This window comes from Trematomus bernacchii, unplaced genomic scaffold (assembly GCF_902827165.1).
Source record: "Trematomus bernacchii unplaced genomic scaffold, fTreBer1.1, whole genome shotgun sequence".
NCBI classification, from domain to species: domain Eukaryota; kingdom Metazoa; phylum Chordata; class Actinopteri; order Perciformes; family Nototheniidae; genus Trematomus; species Trematomus bernacchii.
Window position 1 is genome coordinate 8,716,883 of NW_022987828.1, and position 26,528 is coordinate 8,743,410.

Consider the following 26,528-nt stretch of genomic DNA (forward strand, 5'->3'; position numbering starts at 1 on the left):
GCATTCATGGGATTACATCCTGACGGGTTCTTGAAAATTGTGTTTTCAAAAGCTGATTATGCCATTGTTAAACAATCATATCATCCACTGATCAAAAAGTAACTGTTCAAATGTTCCCCAAGGCTCATGTGTACGTATGAAAATAAATAAATCATGTTGTGGCAAATTTGGCAGTCAGAAGTATGCCCTTCAAATGCCCAGTGGCTTTTGATAATGTTGTAAAAAGTATAAAAAATATATCTTAAATACATTTATACCAAAACTCTACAAAGTTGTAAACTTCTCTACCATGTAACTTTGTGCACATCCCACAATCTTTAACTTTGAATAGAAAAAAAGACAATGAAGATGGTCTGAAATTGTATTTTTTGCTAAGCTTTTGTCCAAACACACACTATCTGAACATGCACAGAGAGTCTGCAGTGACACACATATTATGACACAAGTGATAAGGGTGCTCAGTGCTTCTTCCTCAGTCTGAGGTTCTTCCGGCGGCTCCCGGCACTCTCGTTCCTTCCCCTCTGACCTCCTCTCTTCACACAGAAGTATTTAGTCACTGTCTTTCTGCACTGCTCACACTTCACTGCGCAACACCAGTGGAATTTGCAATTACAGCTTGACACCATCTCTGCTTTGCGTTCCTCCACAGCCAGACCGCACTCTCCGCAGAGCCTCTTGCAGCTGCGCTTCTCCCACTTGCTCAAGTTCTTGCCCTTCTTGAGGCACTCGCGGCCCTCTGTGCCCGCCAAGCCCAAAGTGCGGTTTTCCAGGCAGTAATCGGGGGAGTCTTCGAGGTGGACCAGCTCCTTTCGAGAGATGGAGCTGAAGGTCTCTGCGACGGCCCCTCGGCTGGCCGCGCTGTTCCCGGCTCCTCGGAGGAGATCCACCTTCAGAGCCCTGTGGTACTTCTCCTTCAGGTAGTTCCCCACCTCCCTGAACTCCGGCAGCTGCAGCCAGCAGGTCTGGGTGGTGCAGCTTCCCGACACCCCGTGACACTTACATGTCTTCTGCATGGTCCCCTTCACAGCCTGGAGACACAAATAAACTGTATTCAAATGTATTCATAGTTTAACTGTGTTGAAGGATGTTAGTTTCGTATGCATTGACACTCTTGTTCATGTCTATGTCATTATATGTGTGTGTTAAGACAGGATGTCCATTGTCTCTTGATTGATGTGACGTTTTCCAGTTAAGTATAAAAGGATGAATACACTGAAAGGAAGAAATGATAGCTTCAAGGTCCACAGTTGAGTTTCTTTGTCGTCCTCAGTGTTTCCTGACTTTATCCGACACAAAAACAGCTGTCGGTTGAAAGGGACGTTTTCTTTTCTTGAGGAGGGGATGAACTTTCTGTTGAAGTGAGGCTGAATCAAAGTTTCACATTGAGTCCTATTGTACCCCCAGAAGAAATAGAAGTATTTATTTAGCATGTTCATTATCAACATGTTTTCTAGTGTGAGAAGACCCAATGGAGAGTCCCATTGAGTGGAGAAATGAAAAAGGAGTTTTTCTCTCTTTCTATCCCCATTTTTTTTCTGTTACAATGATGCTCCAGGTGCCATGGGGATCCTAGGGCCCGACAGGGGGGAGCAAAGGCACCGTAAACAAAGAGCACTTCAGCTGCACGCCTGTGGTCCCCTCAGACTCCCTCGGGGCCAAACAAAGACCAACATAAATGTGGGATCCTTATTGCAAGAATAAAACTAAACACTTATTTTAAAAAGCAGCATAATACAGAACGCTGTGCAATGTCTGGCTCCCCAGGATCTCTAATTAAGCTTGCACCAGTGATCCTGAGATTTTCGGGTTGAGGTATTGTCATAAGGGGCTTTCAGCACTTGTAAATAGGCCCTTCTGGTACACCGAACACACTGTTATTATTGGGGACGAGTGGCACCTCACTTATAGCGACGTGAAAGGGATGCTTGGGTGGCAGTGTAATTCTGGAAAAAATATTCAAAAGGTGCTTTACACTGCGCAATCAGTTGGAGGGCCAGGAGAGAATCTAGAAATGTCAAGCAATCCAACACTACTCAGTTTAAATACTGTATAGCTCAAATTAAGGCAACAACATGGTGTTACATCTTACACCAAGGACTAATATCTCATTGTGGATGGAGTGAATTAGGAGCACCTACTGTACCTTGCGCCCGGCCTCGTTGTTATGGAGATTCATCGCTGCCCGTGAGTCCTGCCCAGTCTCCAACGCGTCCACAAACTGTTTGGAGATGGCCTCGCCAAAGCCAACGTTGTCACTGCAGCCGCCCCAGAGCCAACCATGACCGCCTAGCAAAAATAATTAAGTTAGAATGATCCGTGCCTTTTGATTCAAACTTATTTTTGTATGCACACATAAGTGAACCTTTCTGACCTCGTTGTCCGTTCCTGCTGTCGTCGCAGCCACAGTTGTCAAAGTCTCCGAGGCTGCAGTTCCTGGTCAAAGTGTACATGACTCCGGCCGAGCTGATGGCATGGACAAACGCTGTCTCCCGATTTGCTGTGAGCAGAGAAAACTCATTTACTGGCATGTCTCATTACAAAGGACCCTCAGGAATTTCATATCACCATCTCCTTCCCTTAGTAAGAGCTTTTAACATGTTTCAAACTAATGAGTCAATTACCTATACTCCTTTCAAGACACAGTGGTATCTACATTTCTAAATTGTGACTACATTAAGTTTTTGAAAGGTTGAACTGCCTTACATTTGACCCTTTGTCAATATTGCATTCATCAGTTGCAAATAGAGGCAGTGGTTTTGGGGGGTATTAGGAAATGGATTAGTTTGTTTGTTTTGCTCTAAGCAACCATGCCAACTATATCCATCCCAAAGGGTGCTGAATGTTTCGACTGAGCAAACATCTCTATTTTACAAAGGGAAGAAAAACCTCCCCTCTCGCACAAAAACTTGCAATTACAAAAGACTATCGAGACATCTTTTAAATTCCATTAGCGATGTTTCTTATTTAGGCTCTCTCCTGGTCTGGCTGCAGTGTAGAGATGTGTGAGTGATGTCTGGGGAATCTGGAGTTAGTGATGTCTTACCGCTGCGCAGGCTGCTGTGGGTGGACAGCTGCAGAGCTCTCTCTGGGCAGTTCCAGCGGTCCCATGCAAACTGGTATTTGCACTCCTCTATGCCACTCTGAGCTCCTGCTGCCACACTGCTGGAGTAGATCAGGTACGCCTGCAGCAACGGGGAGATATTTAACATATACATCGACACCACACATTTTGCAACAGTGATAACATAAATTGAGAAGTTGAGATTTTTTTACAGCAACTGGTTTGATTTGATACCCAGTTTATACAAATTACCATTGTCTTTTGGGAATGGTGACCTGGTACTTAAATTTGAGTTGTTGCTTATAAGTCGCCATTTAGAAGAACATAAATATCATTTTTAGCAGACAAAATTGAATAAATGACTAAAGCCTGAGCCTATGAAATGGTGAGGAGTCACAGCTCCAACAAACCATGAGAGCACTTCTGAAACTTCTAGAAAGGGGGTTAACAAAATAAAATGTTAATATGAAAACTAGGAATAATGATGTCCAATAGACTTTTACATGTATTTCTCCCTACTGGTGTCATTTTTTACTCTTAAATATGTTTTGCCACTTTCTTTCTCAAGAATGTCAAAGTGGGTATCATATGGAATATCAACAAGCCCTTAATGTCGAGTATGCTTGTTTTCAGTTTCATGACAAAAACAATGTGAACGGATTTCAACATTATACTACTTTTTCCACTCTATCATCCCCGGTGAATGAGCGTCAATTGTTGAGCTCTCTCAAACCGGTACGCTCTGTCCTTGGCTTTCGCTCGCCTCTCTTCAGCTTGTTCACACTGTGTGAACGATAATATAACTAATATGTCTCAAGTGGCCTTTGCTGAGATGAAGTGCCACCTCTTTCACAGGGGTCTGGCTCACTAATGATGACCACCCACTACAGCAATGCCTGCCCTCGCCCCTTAAAACATTCAACCCGCAGATACGCAGAGCCTCTGAATAAGGTCAAGTGTACGATCAGGGGGGAAAGAAAACACAAAGGGCCAAGAATATTACTGATATATCATTAGTGCCATTGTTGGATACATACAGGAACAAGATACACTTGAGCTGAGATATCACAAGGACAACACAGAAAGCATGTTTTCGCTCCCTCTTTCTTTTGGGAAAAGGAATCTGAGAAAAGATCAAAAGAAAGTTGGCTTACCTTGGGTCCAGTCATCAGGAAATTATTCACTGACCTGGAAAAGGAGACAGCTTATTCACTCAGGGAAGCTCAGTGTCCTTCACAAATTCCTCTGCTAACATCTCTCATTAGTGCGCCTTGTAACATGTTAAACCGTGACACCAGTATGCATCCAAATCTCAGTGAACAATACTACTGAATTTGATCAAAAGTTTCTAGAAATGTAAGAACGGAAGGCAATGACTGAATGATTCAATGTTATTAACACTTGACTTCAAATTTGCCGTTGCCAGGTTGTGTCAATCATGTTCAACCTGTCTATTTGAAAATGAACGCAGCCAAAAATGTTGGTTGTCCATTTATACATGTTTATTGGTTTGTCCGTTGTTGAAAATGTGGTTCTAAATGTTTAGTCATCTCTATTTAAAAATGTATTTAACTCATCAAGTCTTCAGTTTCAAGTTATGATAATTGAATACATGGATTTTGGTCTGAAGCCATTATTTTTGGAAATAAGCAATCAGATGTTAAAAATCGTTCTTTTTACACCCCAAAACTTGTACTGGATAGCAACTGATCTATAACTGATTTTGTATTCATAAAGCCATTAGTTCCAACTTGTAAATCCTTAATTAAAAAAAATTATAATTATATTCCTAAATTATAATAAACATAAACAATTCCTTCATTTGATTTTTCCTTTATTTCCAATTGGCAAATTGTTACGGTAAGTGATTTATTTGGCCATGTTATGCCTTTTGAAAAAGACTGAGAGAAATGCATGGAGATAAACATCATCAGGGCATGAAACTGTGTTTGCAGAAAGTATTGATATTTCATGATAAATGAAACTCACCAGCAGCAGTACGACCTCATGTGAGCCACGAGAATGAAAATGTAATAGAAAACCTCCAAATGCATGAACATCCTGACAGGTGAGGGTGTGACGGTGACTCAGACCGTCCAAAGCCTGCACACGGTCTGACGATGGAGAGGAAACTGAGCTACCAGCACATGAAGCTTCACCAGAGCTTCCAAGATTCAAGGAGGGGGCTCTGAAATGGAGCTGCTCTCGTCCCAACAAGAGATTATCTGCTTAATTAAAGATTTTCCCCCTTTTTACTCTCTCGGCCAATCAGAAGTTTTGCACCAAGGAGAGACTGAAATGATCAAAAGGGCACCCTGGGCCTTCAGGGCCGGGCAACGGTAGGTTCCCTGCCTCCATTTAAGAGCCAAGGAAGATCTGTTTAATCCTATAGCAAAAGTGTAACACTGATCCCTTGAATTTCTAGTAGGAGAAAAAAGTGTATTTAAACTATCTAACACGCATCTGATTGTCAGGGATTAGTGGAAGATAGTCCTCTGGGTGACGGATGGTTAGTTTGATATACATATATTGTTTGTTCTTGAGGAAGTAGTTCATGCTATTAAAAAGACGTGATTGGATCAATGTTTATCACCCTCAACACAAGGACTATTAGGCCTACTCACACTGAACACGACAAAGTGTCCTCTGATCATTTGATATCATATGGGGTCAAACTGCCTCATTATATTTACTAAATTGACATAATACGTTATTTCCACATGTAGATGATTTGGCTGCAAAAACGACTTTTGGAGAAAACATAATTTAATTTCTCTTTACAAATAAGTAATGGCACACGTATTGTGTACTTGATTACATACATTTAATCTCTTAACGTCGACGATGTCATAATAAGGATCAATAAACAACCACGTTTTATATTATGTTCCGTAAAATATCCGTTTTGTGTCGTATTAAATCACTTTAAATATACTTTTTTTTATGTTTATTCGAGTTTACCTGTTAGCAGTAGCCTATCCCGTTTTCCTGTCATATTGCCATCCAGACGCCCGTAGATATAAAAAGAGAGAATTTCTCCGAGTGATGATCCCTAACAGAAAATAAAAGAGAGATTGAGAGAGAAGGCCTAGCCATTGATCAGATATATGGGACATTTGCATCACTAATCCAGACGGTCCCTACCTAACACTGCATGCAGGGTTATTCCCCAATAACCCCGTCTGACCCTTAGGACCCCTTTCCTTTGGCGCAGGCAGCCCTTTAGCAACCTTCTTGTGTGCAAATTAGGATTAGAGAAACAGTGATTTGAAAGGAGGGGGGACTTCTGAGGGATGTTTTTGGATTAAGATTTAAAGTGGAATGACAAGTGAAATGAGACAACAGCAGAATCCCTCCTGTTGTGTTTTAATACAAGAGAAATGATCGTCACCAAAAGTGCGCAGTTAGGCCTACAATTCATCGCAACACGAAAACAAGGCGTCATCAAAGGTCCATATTGGTCTATAAATGTGAAAAATAGCGGCATCTAGCTTTGCATGAGCATAGTGGAATTTGCATCTAATTGCAGAACATGGGATTTTTCTTTGTATATGTCCAAAACGTGTGGGTGGGTAACACTGTATCTGATTCATTCTGAATTGACTAAATTGGGACCTCAGATCCCCTGAAAATCAACAGCCAGGAGCTTATTAGTAAACAACTCCTCTGTGGTGTGCAATAGCAGAGCTGAAAGTGTCTGTCTGTCCACTGTGGTGTCCGAGCTCGGACTGGCTGTGTGACTAACACCGAGGTGTTGCATGCAGTGAAGAGGATGGCCTGACCGTCAGCAGCCAATAGACAGAGGGCTGATGTCACTGTTAGAGCAACAGAGATCAGCAGTTGTGGGACATGCACATTTGGATCAGACTCAGGCTTGTGGCTGCTCTCTGAATGGAAGCTCTTATGCCAAAACCACCAATTGCAACAAGGTTATCACATGTTATTGCGTTAACACATCAGATGGAGTTCTTAGCTGTTTGTTTGACCTGCATTCAAATAATTCACCAGCAGAGGGAGCAAGTTTACAGAACCTGCAAACGGATGAAATATGTTAACTAAATTCTCTTTAGAGAAAACACTAAAGAAACTCTTTTTCCTCAAACAGCATGTCAGGCTGTTTCAGTTTTAAATATGTAGGCCTGAAGACGTGAGGCTGCAAAGCAGTATGCACTACCTAGATGTCTGTACTCTAGGAATGTTCAAACAATATCCACAGCTATTTTAAATATGTACGGTGGTGTTAAAAGTGTAGTAATCTTACAATGTTAGATGCCTGAGACAAGTGAACTGAGCTTGAACAGCAGAGATAAGATCCCCATCAGTATAGGCATGTAGACAGACAGGAGACGATGTCAATTAACATGTCCAACAACAGGAGCAAGATGAAGATAACATCTTTTCAGATTCTTAACCCGTGTTGGACGTCAGTGACGAAAATAATGTTGTGTAGTTGGCGACAACTGTCAGACTAATAATCAAGGTTTCCAAAAATATGAAAAAAATTTACGTTAGTGCACTATTTAAATGTGTATGAAATAATACCCAATGAAAACTGTCTTTACATACCTAATTTCTCATGTGAAATATATTTTCAATACTAAAATATTGTATGTCACAGTGCCAAGTATGTCAGAATAGATTGTGGTTGTAATATAAAACATGTAATAACTTAGCTCCATGTTTCTTTAACTTTTGACATGGTTTTATTTTAAAGTATAGTTGATTTAGTAACTTTATCAATAGTTCATTATCATTTTAAGTAGTGGTTATTATTAATCTATCAAAATGATAAAGAATGTAACAGAAATGGTACGATCATATTTTTTTATTCAGTTTACGAATAGAGTATTACAGAATTCCAACAAAAAACATCAAAAACATAGTCGCAAGTAGAAAATTTGGTTTATTTACGGTACATACAGTGGGCAAAAACATTCTTTGAAAAAATGTGCCATTGTTTTAAGGCATTCAAACTTCAAGAAGTTAACACTGTAAAAAAGTGTTGCTCTGTAAATGTGTGACAAATATAACAACATTATCAATAATGATATAACAAGTTGGATCTTGTTTTAGAGGAAAGTATTTGTTTGGTCACACAAAAGTTAAATCATAGCATTTCTTTAAGATTAGTTGAATGGTCCCCTCTTATTCATTATAAAACAGGGATTTTAAGTTTTAAGTTGTTCTTAAAGACAGACAGAAACATCTTTGATTAGACAGAATATTCTAATGTATTTTCATAACTTGCACTTTTAACAAATCTTTTTTTTTTAATCAGGTGTGCAACCCTCATAAGGCATTTGGGCAAGAGTCCTGACACGTTTCAATAATATCACACAGCACAAAAGGTAAATGCAGCCTCTACACATACCTCATTGGCCTTATCTGAGGGAGAGGGTTACCTTGTCCGAGTATATTTAAAAATAAATGCTAATAATAATTTATTTTTGTGTATTGAGTAAGAAGTCAGGTTCCGTGTTTCAGTCTGAGGCGCCTTCACTACTCAAGAGGTATAAACTGCATTGAAACAGAGAACTTAATCCTCAATAAGAACCCTTCTGGTACAGTTGGAGACAATGGGTGTGAAAGTATCCCAAAGTATAGCACATCTGAACTGTATTCGACCGAGGGTTACTCCGGTATGATAAATATGGAAAGTTCAATAGAGTGTTGCCTGTCTTTGTGTCGGCATTGAACACAGTAGCTTATGGTTTAGCAAGACTAATATCTTACATAAAATAAAGAAAACCTTAGCTTATCACAGACAAACAATAATCAAGATGAAACTCCACTCCCTGTGGAAAGAGACAAAGCAGTACTGAGAGAAGTTAGCGCGGAAGGCCCTTAATATTGCCTGTAGACAAACCTCACTGTTAAGGGTTTCAATGAAGCTTCCAAAGTGCCAAACACAATTAATAAATAGCACATTAAACAAATAAGATATACAGTAAATCATTCTGTAATCACTGCTTCAACAAATCACTAACTTGTTTGGTTGTCCTACTGCTGCCAAACGCGACGCAAATCCTAATTAGCCTTTTCATTCTGTTTGTGCCCGGTTTTAAATATTATGTTGAAAAGCTGTGCTTACACATGTAGTCAAGTCGCTGGCTGTGGCGAATAGTTGGCGAGGACACTTCAAAACTTAAGAGGCCCACACAGTTTATGGAAAGGTCTACAACTCTTTAAAGCCAAAAATTAGTCTCAGGAGGGGGTTTAACTTATAATCAGAAGCATGGTAATCACGCCCCCCCCAACCACCACCACTGAAATGCTGCTATACTTGTTGCTACGTTCGGTCTCGGTTCGACATGTTCGGTTTCATTTGCAAAGTTCCTAGCTATTGTGACTCAGCCGCTTTTGTGGCTGCCCTCACCCGTCCGCTTGACGCGAGCCATGATTACTTCCTTTGACACGCTCTTGGGGTCCGTGGCCAATCCCATGAAGCACATGAGATCTATAAAGGCAGTGGTGATGTTGAGCTTGACGCCAAACTCACTCGTTGCATAGTCAAAGGGGAACGTGTGGTGGTAGTTGTGGAAACCTTCCCCTGAAAGCCAAAAAAGAAGGACTTTAGTGTGTTGCTGAATGTCAACAAGTTAAATACCTGAATTAAGATATACATGCAACAATCAGATGATACATTTCTGCTCATTTGAACACATAACAGGACAGTGGCACAGGGCTTTATACACACAGCTGCTGGTAGCATGTGACTGGTAATGTGATTTGGAGAAAGTGAATTGGCGACTCGGTAAAATCTTAGCGGTGGACTGTCATGTAATGTCATTTACAAGCTGCTGAAATCAGATTTTCTAGATTAGTCTCAGTAGTCAGTATAACACTGTTTGGTTGTCAGGGTAACAGCCCAGGTGTGCCCAAAGCCATCCGAGATACGACACCTCATGTCCCATGGGGTACTGCAGTAGGAAACATCCACTCCACAGACTGTATATTTGAAGCCTATGAACCAATTGTGAAGTTCAGGCTGAACTCTGTAGAACGTGTTGGATAAATTGAGATTAGTACAAGTACTAAACCATCCAGAATGCTTTTTTTGTGTAGATGAATTTTGAGACAAATTATCACAAACGTTCTAATGTATATTCAAATGCAAAATGCTTTTAAAGTAAGGTACTAAAGTTGCTTCATTTACGCCGAATGTGTTTGCTACAGCTGCTCTAGGTGCTTAAAAACAAGAGAGTAAAATGGAAACACTAAACATGACACAATAGTTATGACCTAAGAAATTATGAGAATAGACTTTGGAGCGCAATTTTTTATGCAGCTGTACAAAAAAAAGCTATCTTGCTTATAATAAAATGGGGAAGATTCTGGTAAAGCTGCATGGAAATACAGTTGAAAGCCAAAAAAAAGTCTGGCAGAATTGTCTATTTTTGTGCAATCACAAGTTAGCTAGTGAATGTAATTAATGCCGTTAGCGGCTAACAATGCTCAGCGCTGTTTGCAGCAACATACCCCCGTGGTGTCAGCCACCGCAAATAAATTCTTGACTCGTGGGAAACAATGATACTGAAAATAACCTCAATGTCCTGCTCTAAAGAATGACTAAACACACAGCTCGAACACTGAACACCTCTAAAGTTCAAAGTTGAAACGGGCAGAGCCAGGACAAAGTCAACACCAGCCGCTGGATTAGCAAACTGTTCCAACTACAGACACCAGACTGAATCAGCTTTCAGAGAGCCCCTACTGTGGTTGACTTTACAAGACAAGCCTTCAACAAGTGATGAAAAGATAATTCAAATACCCCTCTGGCACGTAAAGGCATTCAATTAAACAAAATGCTTATGTTGTCATAATACAGAATGAGCACGACATCACTGTGGGACACAATATAGTGGATATTGAACATGCCGTTTCCTTACCTATGGCACTGAAAGCAACAAACGGGTTTTCCCTCGGGTTGATGGCTTTGTCATAAGGTCTGTTGCCGTATAAGTGCGCGGCGCTGTTGACCAGCCAGGTGGCGTTGAGCATCACAGCGTATCTCAGGAGTCCAGGGACAAAATATGCCAACACCAAGGATTCACCCCAGAAGTACCAGGGCACCATCATGGGCACGACGAAGCAAAGCATCACCACAGAGAGCTTGTAGTGCCTGAAATAAACAAAATAAACCGTTTTAACAGATCACTTGGCAATAGTTGAATCTAAGAATAAATTAAACCAATGTTTTAAATATTAAATAGTCGTTTTAGAGTCAACAGTAGGGATGGGTATCGTTTGAAATTTATCGATTCCGATTCTGCTTATCGATTCCGGTTCTTATCGATTCCCTGTTTCGATTCGAAAATTGTAAAAGAAAGAGGTCAAACGTTTAGATAACAAAAATATCTTTATTCTTTTAAGCTTTAACTGACATTTTTACAAATAAAAAATATACATGCAATACAAATGTATTGCACAATAGCTGTGCCTTATTTTAACTGAGCTATGCCTGTGGCAAGCTATTAACAGGCATTACACTGTGCCTAGTCTTTTTCTTTTTTAGTGTAGTGGAGCCTCACTTTATAGCGTTTACCGCGATCCATCTTTGGTGTTATGAAGTAATGAGCTCGTGAACAGTCTACGGGAGGGCGGGGGGAGCCTCGCTGCGGGGCAACTGTGGACCTCTGTTGCCTGTCAGCACAACTTACATGATGCCGTTTTAAAAAATGGGGGGCGGTGCCGGCCGTCAGCATACCGAGCCAGCCGTCAACGGCCCGCTGACGACCGGCCGTTCTGTGATTCTCCAGAACACACAGATGGCCAGTCCCCGTATTCCACCGGGTCACCGCGGCGCAGACGGACCCACGGCGCAGATGGACCCGCTGGAATACAGGGTCTACCGCGTTTAGGAACCGTTAAGCAGAACCGAAATTGTGTATTTTGTACGGGTACCCTGCATTTTCTTATCGGTTCTCATCTGGAACCGAGTTTCGGTTCCCAACCCTAGTTAACAGACATTAAAAATGGTTTTGATCGGATAGCAAAAGTCACATGATATCAGGTATGACACACTCTTAAATCCCATAAATCCCACATATGTTATCTTATAATGGTATGATGACAGCAACTATAAACATGATTAACTTAAGAGCAGAAGATAAACAAATCTGGGTCCGGTGCCAGAAGACATGTTGGCAGAAGACGAGACGGGGGAAGCTGTGATTTGATCCTTGGTCCAAAAAGCATCCCTTATCAGCTGATCATGGATATCAAGTGTTATCTTGTTTCAATATAATCCAGACTACAACATCCTGTAGAGCTTGGACCGGAGTGGAAACCGTTTTAATAACTAGACTCTAAACCGTGCAAATACACGTATCTATTTTGTTTCATATCCATAACTTCAACCATTAAAGGTGGGGTAGGTAATTTTGGAGAAACCAGCTCGAGTGCGCTAGAATTTGAAAATACACAGCCGGAAAAAATCTGCCACTTCCTTACAGAGCCCCTCCTCCAACACACACGAACGCGCACATGACCAATGAGGGCACGAGATAAGTTTGTGCACAGATGGAAGGCTGACAGGCAGGTAGGCCATCCAGTTATTTTAGCCGGGCCGGCTAAAATGATTGGTCGTGCTTTTTACAGTACTACGGCTTCCACAGATGACATTTTTTTATGGATTTTTTGTCAAAGCACTTAAGATATTCATTGCTATCGGGATGTTAAGAGCATTCCATGGAATATAACAAAAAGTATATCTCGAGCCGGTTTCTCAAACTTACCTACCCCACCTTTAATTAGTTGACATCTTTTAAAAGGGGGTTTCCAGATATAAAGTGCTAGCAGTTTTGTAGACAGGTTTGCATTAGCATTGTTATATGTTATGGATTAAGAGATATTTTGAAGGCAGTATGTCAGGTAGCATTTCATTTTGCGCAAAACACATATTTTGCAGAGAGAAAATCGCTGAACAGGTGATGACTGTGAAACAAAAATGTAGTTCTGATTTCATGTGGACTCTCATTAATGACAATTAGTATCCATGTAGTCTGCATCTTTGAGCTTCTTTTACATTTGAACGGCAGTAAACCACATAACAAGTCTGGGTTCTGTTTGCTCACCTTCTCTGAAAACATCACCACTTTATCTGCCTTCAGGTCAGACAACTCCAGCTTTTTGCCCTTTTCAACGACATCCGGATGTTTGCGAACCATCAGCCAACCGACGTGGGAGAAGAAAAACCCCCGTGTGGCATTGTGGGGGTCTGCGTCCGTCTCTGAGTACTTGTGGTGGACGCGGTGGTCCCTCGCCCACTCATATATGTCATTCTGCTCACAAAGAGACATGCAAAGACAGATTAGAAGATGGATAGAAAAGGATTATGTGAAGCACGCATAGATATGCATGGGAGGGCATCAGATCATCAGATTAAGGTCAGAGATAACAGTGGTAACAAAACATGTATAATCATTAAAATTGCTTCACTCCAAACTGGAAATCCTACTATTGTTACTTTATTTTTAATAGTTAAAACGAATAAATATAAAAGCTTAAGTACAGCTATAGGAAACCATTAAACCACGCGTCTGTGAATATTCTGATATAAACAGTGCTTTGTGTTGTTGTTTTTTCCAAAAATGTCATATTACACTTGTGTGTTAAATGCATATGACAAAATCATGTTCGTACATCCATGTATAAAACTTAGATTTTCAAAAGGTTACCACACAAACTTTCCCACTTTAGCAGAAGGATGTGAAAACTGTGTTTAAGTGTCAAACTAACACACACATCACATCTGCTCAGCAAAGCTATAAAAAAATAAATTTAAAAAATCACTATCAAGGGACAAAAACACATTTTTTGGGTGGAGGCTGACTTAAAAGAGGAAGTAGCACTTGCCAACTAATACATGCGAATCCACCAGTTGTGCTGTTGCTGCAGACAATTTGCCCGTGGGGATCAATTAGGCGCATCTAAACTTATTTTTGAACTTATTCCTGTTTTACCTGAAACGCCATGGAGTTGCCGAGAGCGAGGAAGACCCGCAGAGGAAAGGAAGCCTTATAGGATCTGTGGCTCCATAGTCTGTGTGCACCGGCAGTCACACCGAGAGCACTGATGAGATAGCACACTGCAGCTGGAAGGAAGAGAGGTGGAAAGGACACATATCTTAGGGGAAACTGTCATCGCTACGTTGAGATTAATTTTACACCCATGAGAGCGGAGTCACAGGGACACCAAGTTCTTTCCATAACACCCTGGCCTCTTTGTTCAGAGAAAAGTCATGTATATGGGGAGATGGGACAGTGGCAGCGTGCAGGTCGGCCCTCACACTTTTGTTGTTCTAAAACGGCTCAATGTGTTTCTATGTGAAGCACAGACAAGACTACGCAGGATTTGAGACCCGGGGGCTTCTCACTGGCATTCTGTTGTGGTGCCACACTGCTCACAATGGGATGTCTATGGGAATGGTGATTGTGCTTTGTCTTCCTCGCTGAAATAATATGCAGCTCAGCATTGTAAAGAGAGGGGGAAATTATGCAGTAGCAGTGTGGAAACAAAGTTGAGACTGTTCAGAAATCAAAGTCATGCCTCAATAGTCTACATATAGAGCATAAAGCGTAAATAATCAGCTAACAGTTTTTCTTTTAACACTCAGATTCAAATACTAGTAGAGCATGATACTAGTTGAGTATGCAACCTATTCTAACAACCCCAATTAGTTTACCACCAGCCACAGGTTTGAGCTCTTTAAAAAAAAAAAAGTCACAATCAACATACATTTAGATGGATTTTTACAATAAAATGACAAGGCCAGGTTGACTCATTCTACAATATTCCCATAGGCATGGCATGACCCCCCCCCCCCCAGGCTGGATGTATTGTAGTTAGCAATGATCTAACAACATCAGCACATTCTGTTCGGACTGTGGCCTACACGGAGAAAGAAAAACAACTAAATGCTGCGTAGCTTAGCCTATAGCCTATTACAATATGGTAAATACTTACTCCATGCGACAGTTGAAACCGAGGCAGAAGGCAGGAGAACCAGTCCATAAAGCGCTCCGAGATGAAGGAGCGTCATCAGGATGATATTTCTCCACACCAGCATCCTCGGTGGTTTTGGACCCTCTTTCATTTTATAGGTATCGTCAAAAACATCCTCCACCGACGTTTCTGCCACAGCAGCTCCGTTCTGTTGCTTGTCATCGTGAATGGTTCTGGTTTCCGTTTCGGTCATCTTTGCTGAAAAGGGGGTTCTGTAACAACAGTGCGCAGCAGGAAAACACAGAGAGGGAGAGAGAGAGAGAGAGAGAGAGAGAGGGAGATGTGGCTCTGTTAAATGCGTACGGTGGGATGGAGAAACGGGGAGGAAGGTACGGCGGCTGGCTGTGAACACGCAGCAGTCTGCGAGCAGCGCCAAGATAGAACATTGGCTGACAGGCAGCGTTTCTCTTTTTTTCTAGTGGCATAATATGAGTGGTATGTCACTGTTTTGTGAGCCGCTGCCGCTCCACTGGTTCATATAAAATGGTATTTAACCTGAGCGCGTGCTCAACTGTTACACCACTTCCCACCGGCATACACACTGACACATCCCAGATAGGATTTGAATAATGGTTCGTGTTTCACAAGAAACCACTTTTAATCGACCAAGTTCCCCCGTTATTTATGTCACATGCCGAATCTTAGGGATAGGCCAATTTGAATATATTTTCACCCCGCATGTGGCGCATTAAAAAAGAAAGAAAGGGACACTCCTCTTTCATACATTACACAAACACACTACACACCTCTTTGCTTTCCAGCGGTTTATAAGTCTAAAAAACGGCACGACACTTTTGTAGCACCGGAAGATGCTACTGTGCTCACATGTAGCCTACTATGTCCAAGTTGTAACATGAGTTAATGCCATAATTATGATAAAACTACACTAAACGCTAACCACTTCCTGTAGGGAAGTGGATGTTAAACTTTTCTAGGGGCTAGCTAGCAGGGCTAACCCTATGGTGGACAACGTTTGTTTAACGTTAGCTACATAAAAGTGGGCATCAGACCGTGTCGTGTATAGATTTAATGACTAAAACAAAGTTATTACACGAATAGACGTGATATAAGCCAGTGGCGCAGCAGTGATATGCTGCGTAGGCAGAAGTTACAATATGTCTGCGAATTATCCCTGCGGGCATCTGCCACACCACTAGCCAAATACCGCTTGCAATTTGCATGACACTCGGCGTCTCTTCAAAAAATATCCATTCAAATTCTTTTGAGATAATTACGTGCTCATGTTGCGCTTACTTACCGTGTAGTCGACAGGCGTTTTTCAGTACAGAGGAAGACACAAAGCTGCAGGAGATCCGGGTGCAGGGGAGATGTGGGTGACGAGGAAAAAGCGAGAAATGCGTTCGGTAATACTGGTGTGATGATCCCCGGTTACTGAGGATCTCTTATTGCATATTCTGAGGTCCTTTTAAAGCAATTGGTCGATGAGGAAATGGATGCCACATGTTCTGGGTATCCTATTGGTTGTTTGCTTGTGTTAACCACCCTCCGTTTTTTTCAATCCCCAGACATTCTTATCATATGTATGCCATCCAAAACATTTCTCAATCTTTCAAATCAACCTCTCGATCTTAATATCTCTCCTTAATGTGTTGACACATTGAAAGATGTGGCAAACAAAGGTCAGTATATTTGACAGCATTATGTCATAAAGCAATGACAGTCTCAGTCAGATGTGGAGATCAAGACATTTGCATTTGGCTCTGCCCTTATTCCCACTTGCGTCACGTTTTCCAACAAGTACAGATATGCAGTGTAAAGGCAATTATACTGTCTAGTCTGACATGGTTAATATGACACGTGAAGAAAAAAAACGTTGTACACAGTGCATTTCTTGACTGTGTGAAGGCTAAAGCACACCCTGTATTTTCTTGGAGATGGGTGCATGGAAGGATAAATCCAAAGGCAAGAGACAAGGGAATTCCCACAGCACCTGACAAGAGTCTAAGGGCCGATGGTTGTGTCATTTGTACATTTCATTGCAGGTAATTCAGAGTGGGGGAATTCCCTGGCCTATTCAGATGCAATACTGGTATAATTTAAGTACAATATGTTAAAAAGTGTGTTTTCAAATGTCCAAATCAAAAGACAAAGATATAATATGCAGAAACTACTTATTAAAAATGACATGTTTGTGTGAAATTTTGAAGGTAAGATTTGATTATTATGTATAACATATATTTTACTTTTCTTAAGCACATGCTGTTTAATCAATAAACCGCAGAAACCTATTGTGAACACAAGTTTTTTTAATAAAATTAGCAAGAGCAGAGTTAGTAAACATGACTATGATAAGGGCATGTATGTGCCTGTTTAAACCCTATACCCCGGGCAGTGTAAAAAGGTTCATTTCCCAGCTTCATGCTAACCCCTCATGAGCATCATCATCCCATGACTTCACCCAAGAGATCAAACAACATCCTATCTAAAAACCAAGGACGTCCTGATGCAATGTATGACCTCACATACACCCTGGTAAACTCTCTGGAAAAAACGTGGACCACTCAAACTGTACACTCAATATGATATTGACCTTTAGTCAACTGGAATTAATGGGATGTCTCCAAATAGGATGGCTACTAAAAAAGTGGTTATAGCGCCATCTGTTGCACAAATTCAGCTACTGCAGGGCAGACAAAGAGAATCACTCATGTGGACAAAGAATATGAACATCTTTCACAGAATTATGAATCCATTGTAACACCTCTTCAGCAACTTTTAGGCTTGTGACGTTTATAATGGATAAACACTGTGTAATACATTTATTGACTCAACTCTGTAATGTAAATCATATCCTACTTTAATATTGTGTCAGCTGTAATTTGGCCCTTAGTGTTTTATTTGTTAGATAGTTCACAGCCTTTAGTGTCAACTTTTATATTTTCTTCTTTTTTTAGTTCCATTTAATTTTATATTTTGAGATTCTATAATTGTTTATATTCTAATTAGGTGCGATGCCTTGTTTTACGTGCTGCTGGGACAAAAATATTTTCCAATTTGGGAACAATAAAGTACATCTTCTTATCTTATCTTATCCAAGGTGACCTTTCATCTGTTCACCTGCTGTAGTAAAAGACAATCTGTCAGTGCAGTACAACACAAAACAATAAGATTAAAAAAGGTGTACGCCATCTAAAATAACAGAAAATTAGCTCATGTAGTGAAAATAAGTTGATCTGCAGAGGCTTTTATTTTGAGAGGTCACAGGTCTCATGACAGGGTTTGTGGTGTAACGGTCACTATAGGAGATGGCCTCTTCTACATGTAAAGCCTTACACTTCACTATCTCCACAAAACTCGGAGACTAAATTACCTTTTGAATTTGCCCAAAGAATCAGTAACAACATTTGCTGGCTCTAACTGCTCAAATGTGAGGATTTGCCCTTTTTCTCTTTTCTTTATCATTGTTAATTGAATATACTATGATATTTGAACTGTTGGTGGACGAAAGAAGCAACTTCAAAGCATCATACTGGACTCAATGTAAGTATATTGTATATCCTAAAAGATTTATCGAAAGAATAATTAAGTATTTGTTGCAGCCCTGAAACAAGGTCTAATCAAGAAAATAAGTGAAAACGTGTGTGGGTAAAGATAAGCCATTATATTTAGCATATAGTGAAATATTATTTGATGCCACATCAGAGTTACAAATAAATTAGTGTTGTTTAAAGCTGAACTCTGAACTAAATCATCTGCTACCTCTCAAATAGTAGCACCAGTTCACAATGAGGAGTGTGTGGGAACATGTCTACAGGCACAGCCAGAGTTGGAGAAAATGCCTCTCCTGTGAGTTTCTTCTTCGGGTCAGGAGCACAACAAAGCTCCCTGAAGTTCCTCATAGCATCCCCATCCGGTTTGCAGGACACATAGACCAGCCTGCGGATATTAGGTTGGTTTCGTAAAGCTCGGACCACTCGGTAGTGGAGGCCAGCTCGCGCAGGATTCACCACAGCTGCCACAGGCCCTCCACCTGCAGAGCTCAACTGTGACATAACTCCAGGAAGCGCCACCTCAGCCTTCCCAGGGATAAACTCACAGTTCAGTACATTATTGAGAGCTGCGTTGTGTCGAGCATCTTCCACTGCCTGTTCTATGAGCTCTATACCAATAATTCTGTCCACTCTGGGAGATGTAATAATGCCGATGGCACCTGTCCCACAGCACACATCCAGAAGAGTACCACCAAATTGTGTCCTTTCCCCACCTTCCTCTGGGTTTGGGATACACAGTTGTCTCACTGTGCTATACAGCACCTCAGCTGCTGCCTGGTTCACCTGGAAAAAGGCATCGGCAGATATGCGGAATTTGAATCCCAGCAGCTGTGAATGACAAAACAGCAATTAGGAAAATAGACATAATGAAGATATATACATGGATTTTGTAATGTCAATTTGCCTCTGTCTATTATTGTAAAAAAAATATTAATTAGTTATAGGACTATTATAACAATAAACACAAATAGCCTGAAAGTCATGGGAATCCACTGGGGGAGGAGGTTTTAATTGAGAATGCTATCACATTGCATTATGGAAACATTAAGGTCCAATGTTTCCAGAACTTGGCCCAATTCAGGATATCATGGTTTGGGCTGCATCAATTTTTGACCTTTTGTGCAAGTCCCCCAACTTTATGGAAGTCTGTTATTGAATCCTTGGAGTGCTTTTGAACATTATTGTTTTTACTGCTGATGATTGGCTGATTTTGTGAAACACTTTCTTCCAATGTCTGTCATTTAATGCAACTATTAAAATAGGAAACAGAGTAAAAGAATCACCATCTTTAAACATGTAAATACAGTTAAATTACCATGTGCTTATAGGTAAATCTAAATGTATTGACACAAGAATGTACCAGAATAAGTACTGCTTCAGTTGGACAATTATTACGTTGCAATGCTGGCATGTTACAAAGTTTGCTGTATGCGATGTGAAGTCACTTAAGGATTCCCTGTAATGTTGCCCTAATGGTTTGTATTACCTCCTCGTATATGTGTGGCTGACCATGCAGGAGCTGGTAGGGTGATTGCTCATGAGTACAGCGGGTCATGGCGCTCTCCTGGAAAAACAGCGAGTACAGCTGGCAGACTGATCCCGGCCCTCGCGTGAAGTAATCCAGCAGCTCAGCCTTATGGACCGCCACCTCTTCTTGGGTCAGCGTCTGTGGATGAAAGTACACTATAGCCATAGTGTGGCCCTCTGCATTGGTCCTCACTGTGACCTCTCTCCAGTGACCCCCAGTGTGGAACAGCAGGCAGGGCTCGAGAGAAGAGAGGCGGATAAAGTCCTGATAACATCTGGCCACCCTTGTGTGCTTCTCTGGCATGTTGAGAAGGTGGTCTCCATTGACGCAAACAATATTTCCCTTCTTCCCTGTGCCCACATAGAATCCAACCGTCTTTGGATTTCCATCCACTCCTCGGTTAACAGAAAAGGTAGACTTGTTGCGGTAGCCATCCCTAACTGGTGATGGCAGAACAGGCAAGACAGGGAAGCTGAGTTTGGTTCTGACAGGTAATGAGGACTGTGATTGTAGTTCACCTGAAAGATACCCGGACAGCTGAGACAGGATCCTTTCCTGGCGCTTTAGCTTGAGCTCAAGTTGCTCATCATAACTCAGCCTCCATAGAGGGGTGACCACACCAGCCAGCATTTCCTCCCAGGACAGATCAGTCAAAGTAGTCTTCTTTTGACTTTTTCTCAAATGTGTTTTCGGTGGTGGTTTCCTCTGATCAGCTAGAATCGTGTCATTCGTTGAAAACCACAGGCAGGTTTTCCTCAAAGCATGCAGATATTTGCGTTTTATAAATAAGACTGACCTGGTTTGTGCAGCTGCTAGAGCCATTTTGACTTTCAGAGAAGTATCTATGTCGTAGGGTGCCTCAATTGTCAGTTAGTGACACGGTCACAGCCAGTGAAGCTAAATATAGAAAACAAAAGAAACATCTGACCTTAAATATAGCAGATTAAAGACGTACTTTCTGCCCGACGTTAATTGAAGTGCATGCTGGTGGTTTCAAACTGCCATGACGTATTATTTACGAGCCAGATAACGTCTCAGCGTCATTTCTGTGCGTCCCAGGGCAAGTAAACATTTCCGCTGTGTCGCGATCATCGCGATGGACTCAAACAAGGACGAAGCGGAGCGGTGCATAAAAATAGCCATAAATGCCGTCAACAACAACCAACGGGATAAAGCCAGGAAGTTTCTAGAGAAGGCCCAGCGTCTGTTTCCGACCAACCAGGCAAAAAGTACGTCGAATAAGCGTCTGTTACGGCGGTGGTTGGTGTCGGTTAGTGGGCCATCGCTTCGCTGTGAAACCAGCTAACGTTAGCATAACCGTCATATCGTTACACCAGCTTCCCCCACAATTGGTATTTGTAGTTTTTAAGGACCCTACCCGCGATCCATGTAACATATTTGTTTACTTAACTGTCTTAGATGTGTACGATCTTATTGTCACTGGCTATTTAGATCATTGCTGTCCTTGTTAGCAGCTTCAGTGCTAGCCGATAGCTAACTGCTAGTGAATTATCAGGATCAGAATCAGTAGGTCTACACATACGAGGAATTGGCTTTGGTTTAAATGGTGCATACAAAGACACAGATAGAAAATAAGCAAACAATTGTACTATTTTAAAGGCTATTTTAAAGACTATTGTAACAATATAAAATAAAGGCAATATTTACACAAAATATAAATATGTAAGAAACTGAGTAGCCTACAGTAAAAGAAAATATGACAAATACTCTATTGAAACTGCAGAGCTGTGCACATTTAAAAATATGAAGTATGGAGCAGAAATGTGCAACATGTTCAAAGGGTTGTGCAGGTTTCAGTATTAAAATGTGCATCAATGTAATGCATAATGTGTTTATGGGGTGGATAATAGTCACTGTGGGCACGGGCCCTGTTAATGTGGATATCTGATTATGAATGAGACTCAGGTGTCATCCTTACATAATATTGCCCCACTTTTTTTTCTTCAGACTTATTGGAGTCGCTAGCCCAGAATGGAAAGCCCCCAGATGAGAATGGCAGTCCTTTGAACGGAGACGGGCCCACTATGAGGCAACGCAGCCACGGAGAGGAGCCCGATGTCTCCGCCCGGGGGGCCTCAGAGTCGGCCAAACCATACACTGCAGATCAGCTGGAGGCTGTGAGAAAGTCAGTGCAATGTGGACCTGTTCTTTTGTCTTAGTTTAAATGTACAAACCACACACTAGAGCTGATCAAATTAAGACATCAGGACATGTTTTACTCAGTTCCTTTACATCATTCAATAGTGTGACATTTTAGTCTTAGAGAAAAGCCTATTTAGGTGTAGTAAAAAAGAAAAAATGTAATTACTAAAAGTGTGTGATTTACAAGTAGCTAGAGCCCCTTATTGTTCATGACACTGAACTGAAAAAGTCTAATGTATTTATTAAGTACTGCCTTTAGTAGCAACAATACATGTTATGGCAGTCACATGAAAAACTAAATCCAAAGTATTTTTTTAGACAAGGAATGGATTGATTGGAATATTTGTTATAGTATTTTTGCATTTAAGCCCCACCAGTGACATAAGAATATTAAAAGTGGCAAAAATCAAGTGCAACAACTAAAGCCGGATTACACTTATTATATTCAGATGGCTCTTTTTATTTTTTCGGACTATTCAATGTAAGTCTACAGTTGTCTTGTGTTTTTAAAGAGCAATCGGCATCCTCAGAAATAATGTTGAAATAACTAATTGAATGTCATTTTTCAAAATGGTTTAAAATGTTTTGTTTATAATGTGAAAAGTGTTTTTGTGTGTTATTAATATTTGTGTGATTCCATTTTCCCCTTGCAATCTGCTAACTATCTCTCTGGTTGGTGTTTTTGTTGCTGTACTGCAGGATTAAGAGCTGTAAAGATTATTACCAAATTCTGGGGGTTGAAAAGGCCGCCTCTGAGGAGGATCTTAAAAAGGCTTACAGAAAACTGGCTCTGAAATTTCATCCAGATAAAAATCATGCACCTGGAGCCACAGAGGCATTTAAAGGTAATTTAAAAGTTATCTCCTGTGCTGTTCTGTGGAAGACATGCGAATGGGAGCTTACTGAGGTCCACATTTGTGGGGGCTTTTTTGTGTGTTTTTGCAGCTATTGGCAATGCCTATGCCGTGCTGAGTAACACTGACAAACGAAAGCAGTATGACCAGTATGGAGAAGAGAGAACAAACCCAACCAGACAGAGACAACATCGTGATTTTGAAGCAGACATCTCACCTGAGGACCTCTTCAACATGTTCTTTGGTGGAGGCTTCCCATCAAGTAAGTAGAGGCCAGATAATAATAATAATAATAAATAATAAAGCTTTATTTATATAGCACTTTTCAAACAACAATGAATCGAGGCTCAATCACGGATGTTGTACTTGTGCAGTGCTAGAGAGCCTTTGGTTTTTCTCTGTTTTTCATGTTTGGAGTAACATTTCTCAGGAACCCATTCGAGAGCAAGCCTTATCCTTAACTGTGTTTTGCATAACCCTAAGCGTTGACTTAAAGGTAAAGGCTGATGGTTTTGCCTGCTGACTTTACTCAGCCCTTATCAGCACCCATTCTCTGAGAGTCAATGAGATAGAGCGGTTTGAATGGCTGTTTGTCCTTGTGAATCTCCTTATTTTTTGCCCTGCCTTTGCGTTCTTCTTCAACAAGCCAAGACTTTATTTAACAATAGAGTACCTCAGTCATAGTGCCATTATCTACCATTAGTATTTTACTGTAGGAGCATACAGCAAAACCTTTTAATGTCTTTCACAGATGCATGCATGTAGTGGACAGCTCAGTAGTAGCATTTCTACATGCTTCGCACTTGATTGTATTGTATTGTCTGCACTAGTGTTTTGCTTCCTTGATCAACCTTGGTAAAAATGTTACTCTGCATGTAAACCCAGTCACACTTCCCTTTTTTGTTTTGTTGAGTTTGTAATAATTATCAGGAAAACCAGCTGCTGTGATTGGATTTAGATATTATTGTGCCTCAATTTCATATGGCTAACAGTTGTAGCACTTCAATCTTTATTTTCATTTCTTTACAGGTAACGTACACGTTTACAGGAATGGAAGAATGCACTTTGCAAACCAGAATAGGCAAGAAAGACGAGGAGACCAGCAGAGAGATGTAAGTCCCGTCTCTAATCCTTTAATTACACTTGAATTTGAAACCAGCTGATGCACTGTGTTTGCGAAACAGTTATTAAAGGTTTTTTCTCTCTCTTGACAGGGAGGTCTGGCTCTGTTTGTCCAGATGATGCCCATCCTAATCCTCATCGTTGTTTCTGCTCTCAGCCAGATGATGGTCACGCAGCCTCCCTATAGCCTTAGATACAGCCCGTAAGTGTTTCTCCACTCAGAGCTTTCTGATGCTGTGGGAAATGTCCCATTGGTCTCACTCTGTTATTATGTCTCCTCTATACAACAGGTCAGCTGGATATATTCAGAAAAGGCATACGTCGAACCTGAAGGTGCTTTTCTATGTGGGAGATCGCTTCAACGAAGAATATTCTGGGAAAAATCTGAGGAACGTTGAGAAAAGTGTGGAAGAAGACTACATCTCCAACCTCAGAAACAACTGTTGGAAGGAGAAGCAGCAGAGTAAGTCGGGCTGCACACAACAAATGTTTAATTTATAATTAAATAAATCTGCACATGTTTTTGTCTAATACTAACCGGATCCGATACTCGACAGTACTGCATTTGTACAGTGTGACACCATGATTTTGAACTTTTGTGACATTAAATACCACTGTGTTTAAAGTTAACAAAGGATTTACTTAACATGTGATATTTAAAGAATAGTTGATAGAGACCTAGCGTACTTACACACTCTCCTCTTGTTCTTTCAGAGGAAGGATTACTGTATCGCGCTCGTTACTTTGGAGATTCAGAGTTGTACCAGAGGGCACAGAAAATGGAGACTCCAAGCTGTTCCAGACTATCTGAGATTCAGGTTATACTGGATGGCTAGAAACCACTCATGGGTGCACATATGGGTAAGTTGCCACAACCACCACGATGGCATTACAGTACATTTACTACTGTGTCTGGATTGATTCCCACCTTTCCACATTGATGTTACCACTCACCATAATTAGACTACTCGCCTAAGGCAGTTTTATTTTTGACACATAGTAAAGCAGTTCCAAGCAGGGACTGATACCCGATATATTTAAGAGTCAGCTATGTTGTCTCGGATGTCGGGGAGTCCCCACAAGCACTTTGCAGCACCGACCAAAACAGTTTTTCAAACAGGTCAGAGCAAGTGATGACAGACGTTTGAGCAATAAAAAGAAACGCCGTCAATTAAAGCAACTAATGGATCACTGTGATTAGCCATCTTTAGCAAGACTCTGCTAGTTGATTTAAATACTGACCTGAACAAAAATCCAAGGCTGCCTGCAATGTAGAAAAGCATCCAACACATAGTATAATAGTATAATTTAAAAAGGTCCACAGCTATGAGAAGTTTGAAATTATAGTTGTTCATTGGCTAAAACATGCATAATTGTCGGTATATTCAATTTCTTCTTGTGGCTGTTCTTTGATACTGAGCTTTGCACAAGTGTTGGTGTTAATGAGTGATCTGTGTGGAGGTCATCTGTGCGTGTATAGGAATCAAATCCAACAGTTCCTCCCATGTGGAGTGACTGCTGCATAACTATCATTTATTCTTTTTTTTCTGCAGGTTCGTCGGTACTTGAATCTAATTAGAAGCAATCGGTCTGAGCCTACTGAAATTGGAGCATATTTCTGCAGCAAACCAAGAGAATCAAAAATGCCTTACATGCAGTGGGCAGCAGACCTCATTGGGGAACCTCTCTGCAACTTGGTGTAGATTGACTTCCTGTAGAACTGTGAGAAGCTTTGAGTTGACTGCTGACATTTTTCTTACTCTAGTGTCTTCAAGATGGTGAGAGTCCGCTGGGCGTCACGGTGGAAAGTAAGAGCATAGTTGTCTATTTGAACGATAAACAAAGCTGATTAGCTTTCTCTGTCCCAGTCTTTGTTGTTTTCCTTAAACATTTTGAGAAACCTCATGGCCTTCTCATAGACATATGTCTGAGCCACTCACAAGGAAAGTGTGTAATTTTTATAGTTCTTAACCAATGTAAATATTCATTTTACTTTTAACAGTGCAGGGTTTATTGGAGTTAATATCATTTACTATAATGTTATTTTGTGGATTTGCTTGTAGCCTGTTGAATCATAAGTATTGAAATTGTTGCACAAATAAAAGTAAACCATATTTATTAAATTAACATGCTAATATTGTATAAAAGTTTATTTGAATTAAATTTGTCCGATAATTGACTTGAGCATCTAATCATCATTCTAACACTAAGTAGGTGTAATGTTTACCATGTTCAATATTTAAGTTCAGTGTGTTAGCTTGCTAGCATGTGCTAATAAGCAT

At 40.8% G+C, this 26,528-nt stretch overlaps 4 protein-coding genes across 4 annotated transcripts; 1 reads left to right on the plus strand and 3 right to left on the minus strand.

Moving 5' to 3' along the window:
* Positions 1 to 347: 347 nt before the first annotated feature.
* wnt8b (wingless-type MMTV integration site family, member 8b) lies at positions 348 to 5,197 on the minus strand. The gene is made up of 6 exons (XM_034152417.1): positions 5,051 to 5,197; positions 4,216 to 4,249; positions 3,044 to 3,182; positions 2,372 to 2,497; positions 2,144 to 2,286; positions 348 to 1,028 (listed from the first exon to the last, which is right to left on the minus strand). The coding sequence occupies exons 1-6, from the start codon at positions 5,119 to 5,121 to the stop codon at positions 459 to 461; spliced, it is 1,083 nt and encodes a 360-aa protein (XP_034008308.1). The 5' UTR covers positions 5,122 to 5,197; the 3' UTR covers positions 348 to 458.
* A 2,674-nt stretch (positions 5,198 to 7,871) lies between these two features.
* Positions 7,872 to 16,525, minus strand: scdb (stearoyl-CoA desaturase b). The gene is made up of 6 exons (XM_034152063.1): positions 16,326 to 16,525; positions 15,029 to 15,279; positions 14,026 to 14,156; positions 13,141 to 13,344; positions 10,951 to 11,185; positions 7,872 to 9,611 (listed from the first exon to the last, which is right to left on the minus strand). Exons 2-6 carry the CDS (start codon positions 15,258 to 15,260, stop codon positions 9,412 to 9,414), a joined length of 1,002 nt encoding a protein of 333 aa, XP_034007954.1. The 5' UTR covers positions 15,261 to 15,279; positions 16,326 to 16,525; the 3' UTR covers positions 7,872 to 9,411.
* A 723-nt stretch (positions 16,526 to 17,248) lies between these two features.
* trmt2b (tRNA methyltransferase 2 homolog B) lies at positions 17,249 to 21,110 on the minus strand. The gene is made up of 2 exons (XM_034152064.1): positions 20,066 to 21,110; positions 17,249 to 19,407 (listed from the first exon to the last, which is right to left on the minus strand). The coding sequence occupies exons 1-2, from the start codon at positions 20,927 to 20,929 to the stop codon at positions 18,784 to 18,786; spliced, it is 1,488 nt and encodes a 495-aa protein (XP_034007955.1). The 5' UTR covers positions 20,930 to 21,110; the 3' UTR covers positions 17,249 to 18,783.
* A 13-nt stretch (positions 21,111 to 21,123) lies between these two features.
* On the plus strand, positions 21,124 to 26,425 carry dnajb12a (DnaJ heat shock protein family (Hsp40) member B12a). The gene is made up of 9 exons (XM_034152065.1): positions 21,124 to 21,336; positions 22,076 to 22,253; positions 22,970 to 23,115; positions 23,216 to 23,386; positions 24,154 to 24,236; positions 24,339 to 24,448; positions 24,537 to 24,709; positions 24,961 to 25,107; positions 25,800 to 26,425. The coding sequence occupies exons 1-8, from the start codon at positions 21,204 to 21,206 to the stop codon at positions 25,080 to 25,082; spliced, it is 1,116 nt and encodes a 371-aa protein (XP_034007956.1). The 5' UTR covers positions 21,124 to 21,203; the 3' UTR covers positions 25,083 to 25,107; positions 25,800 to 26,425.
* Positions 26,426 to 26,528: the final 103 nt, after the last annotated feature.

Excerpts from the sequence above, each read along its gene's own strand:
- wnt8b (XM_034152417.1), bottom strand. The coding sequence starts at position 5,121 with ATGTTCATGCATTTGGAGGTTTTCTATTACATTTTCATTCTCGTGGCT. Across the intron at positions 4,250-5,050 it reads ATGAGGTCGTACTGCTGCTG|GTCAGTGAATAATTTCCTGA; the intron begins GTGAGTTTCATT and ends CTCCTTTTCCAG. Across the intron at positions 1,029-2,143 it reads ACAACGAGGCCGGGCGCAAG|GCTGTGAAGGGGACCATGCA; the intron begins GTACAGTAGGTG and ends TTGTGTCTCCAG.
- scdb (XM_034152063.1), bottom strand. The coding sequence starts at position 15,260 with ATGACCGAAACGGAAACCAGAACCATTCACGATGACAAGCAACAGAAC. Across the intron at positions 14,157-15,028 it reads GGTTTCAACTGTCGCATGGA|CTGCAGTGTGCTATCTCATC; the intron begins GTAAGTATTTAC and ends TCTTCCTTCCAG. Across the intron at positions 9,612-10,950 it reads TGTTGCTTTCAGTGCCATAG|GGGAAGGTTTCCACAACTAC; the intron begins GTAAGGAAACGG and ends TTTGGCTTTCAG.
- trmt2b (XM_034152064.1), bottom strand. The coding sequence starts at position 20,929 with ATGGCTCTAGCAGCTGCACAAACCAGGTCAGTCTTATTTATAAAACGC. Across the intron at positions 19,408-20,065 it reads AGCCACACATATACGAGGAG|CTGCTGGGATTCAAATTCCG; the intron begins GTAATACAAACC and ends TGTCATTCACAG.
- dnajb12a (XM_034152065.1), top strand. The coding sequence starts at position 21,204 with ATGGACTCAAACAAGGACGAAGCGGAGCGGTGCATAAAAATAGCCATA. Across the intron at positions 23,116-23,215 it reads AGCCACAGAGGCATTTAAAG|CTATTGGCAATGCCTATGCC; the intron begins GTAATTTAAAAG and ends GTGTTTTTGCAG. Across the intron at positions 24,710-24,960 it reads TTGGAAGGAGAAGCAGCAGA|AGGAAGGATTACTGTATCGC; the intron begins GTAAGTCGGGCT and ends TTGTTCTTTCAG.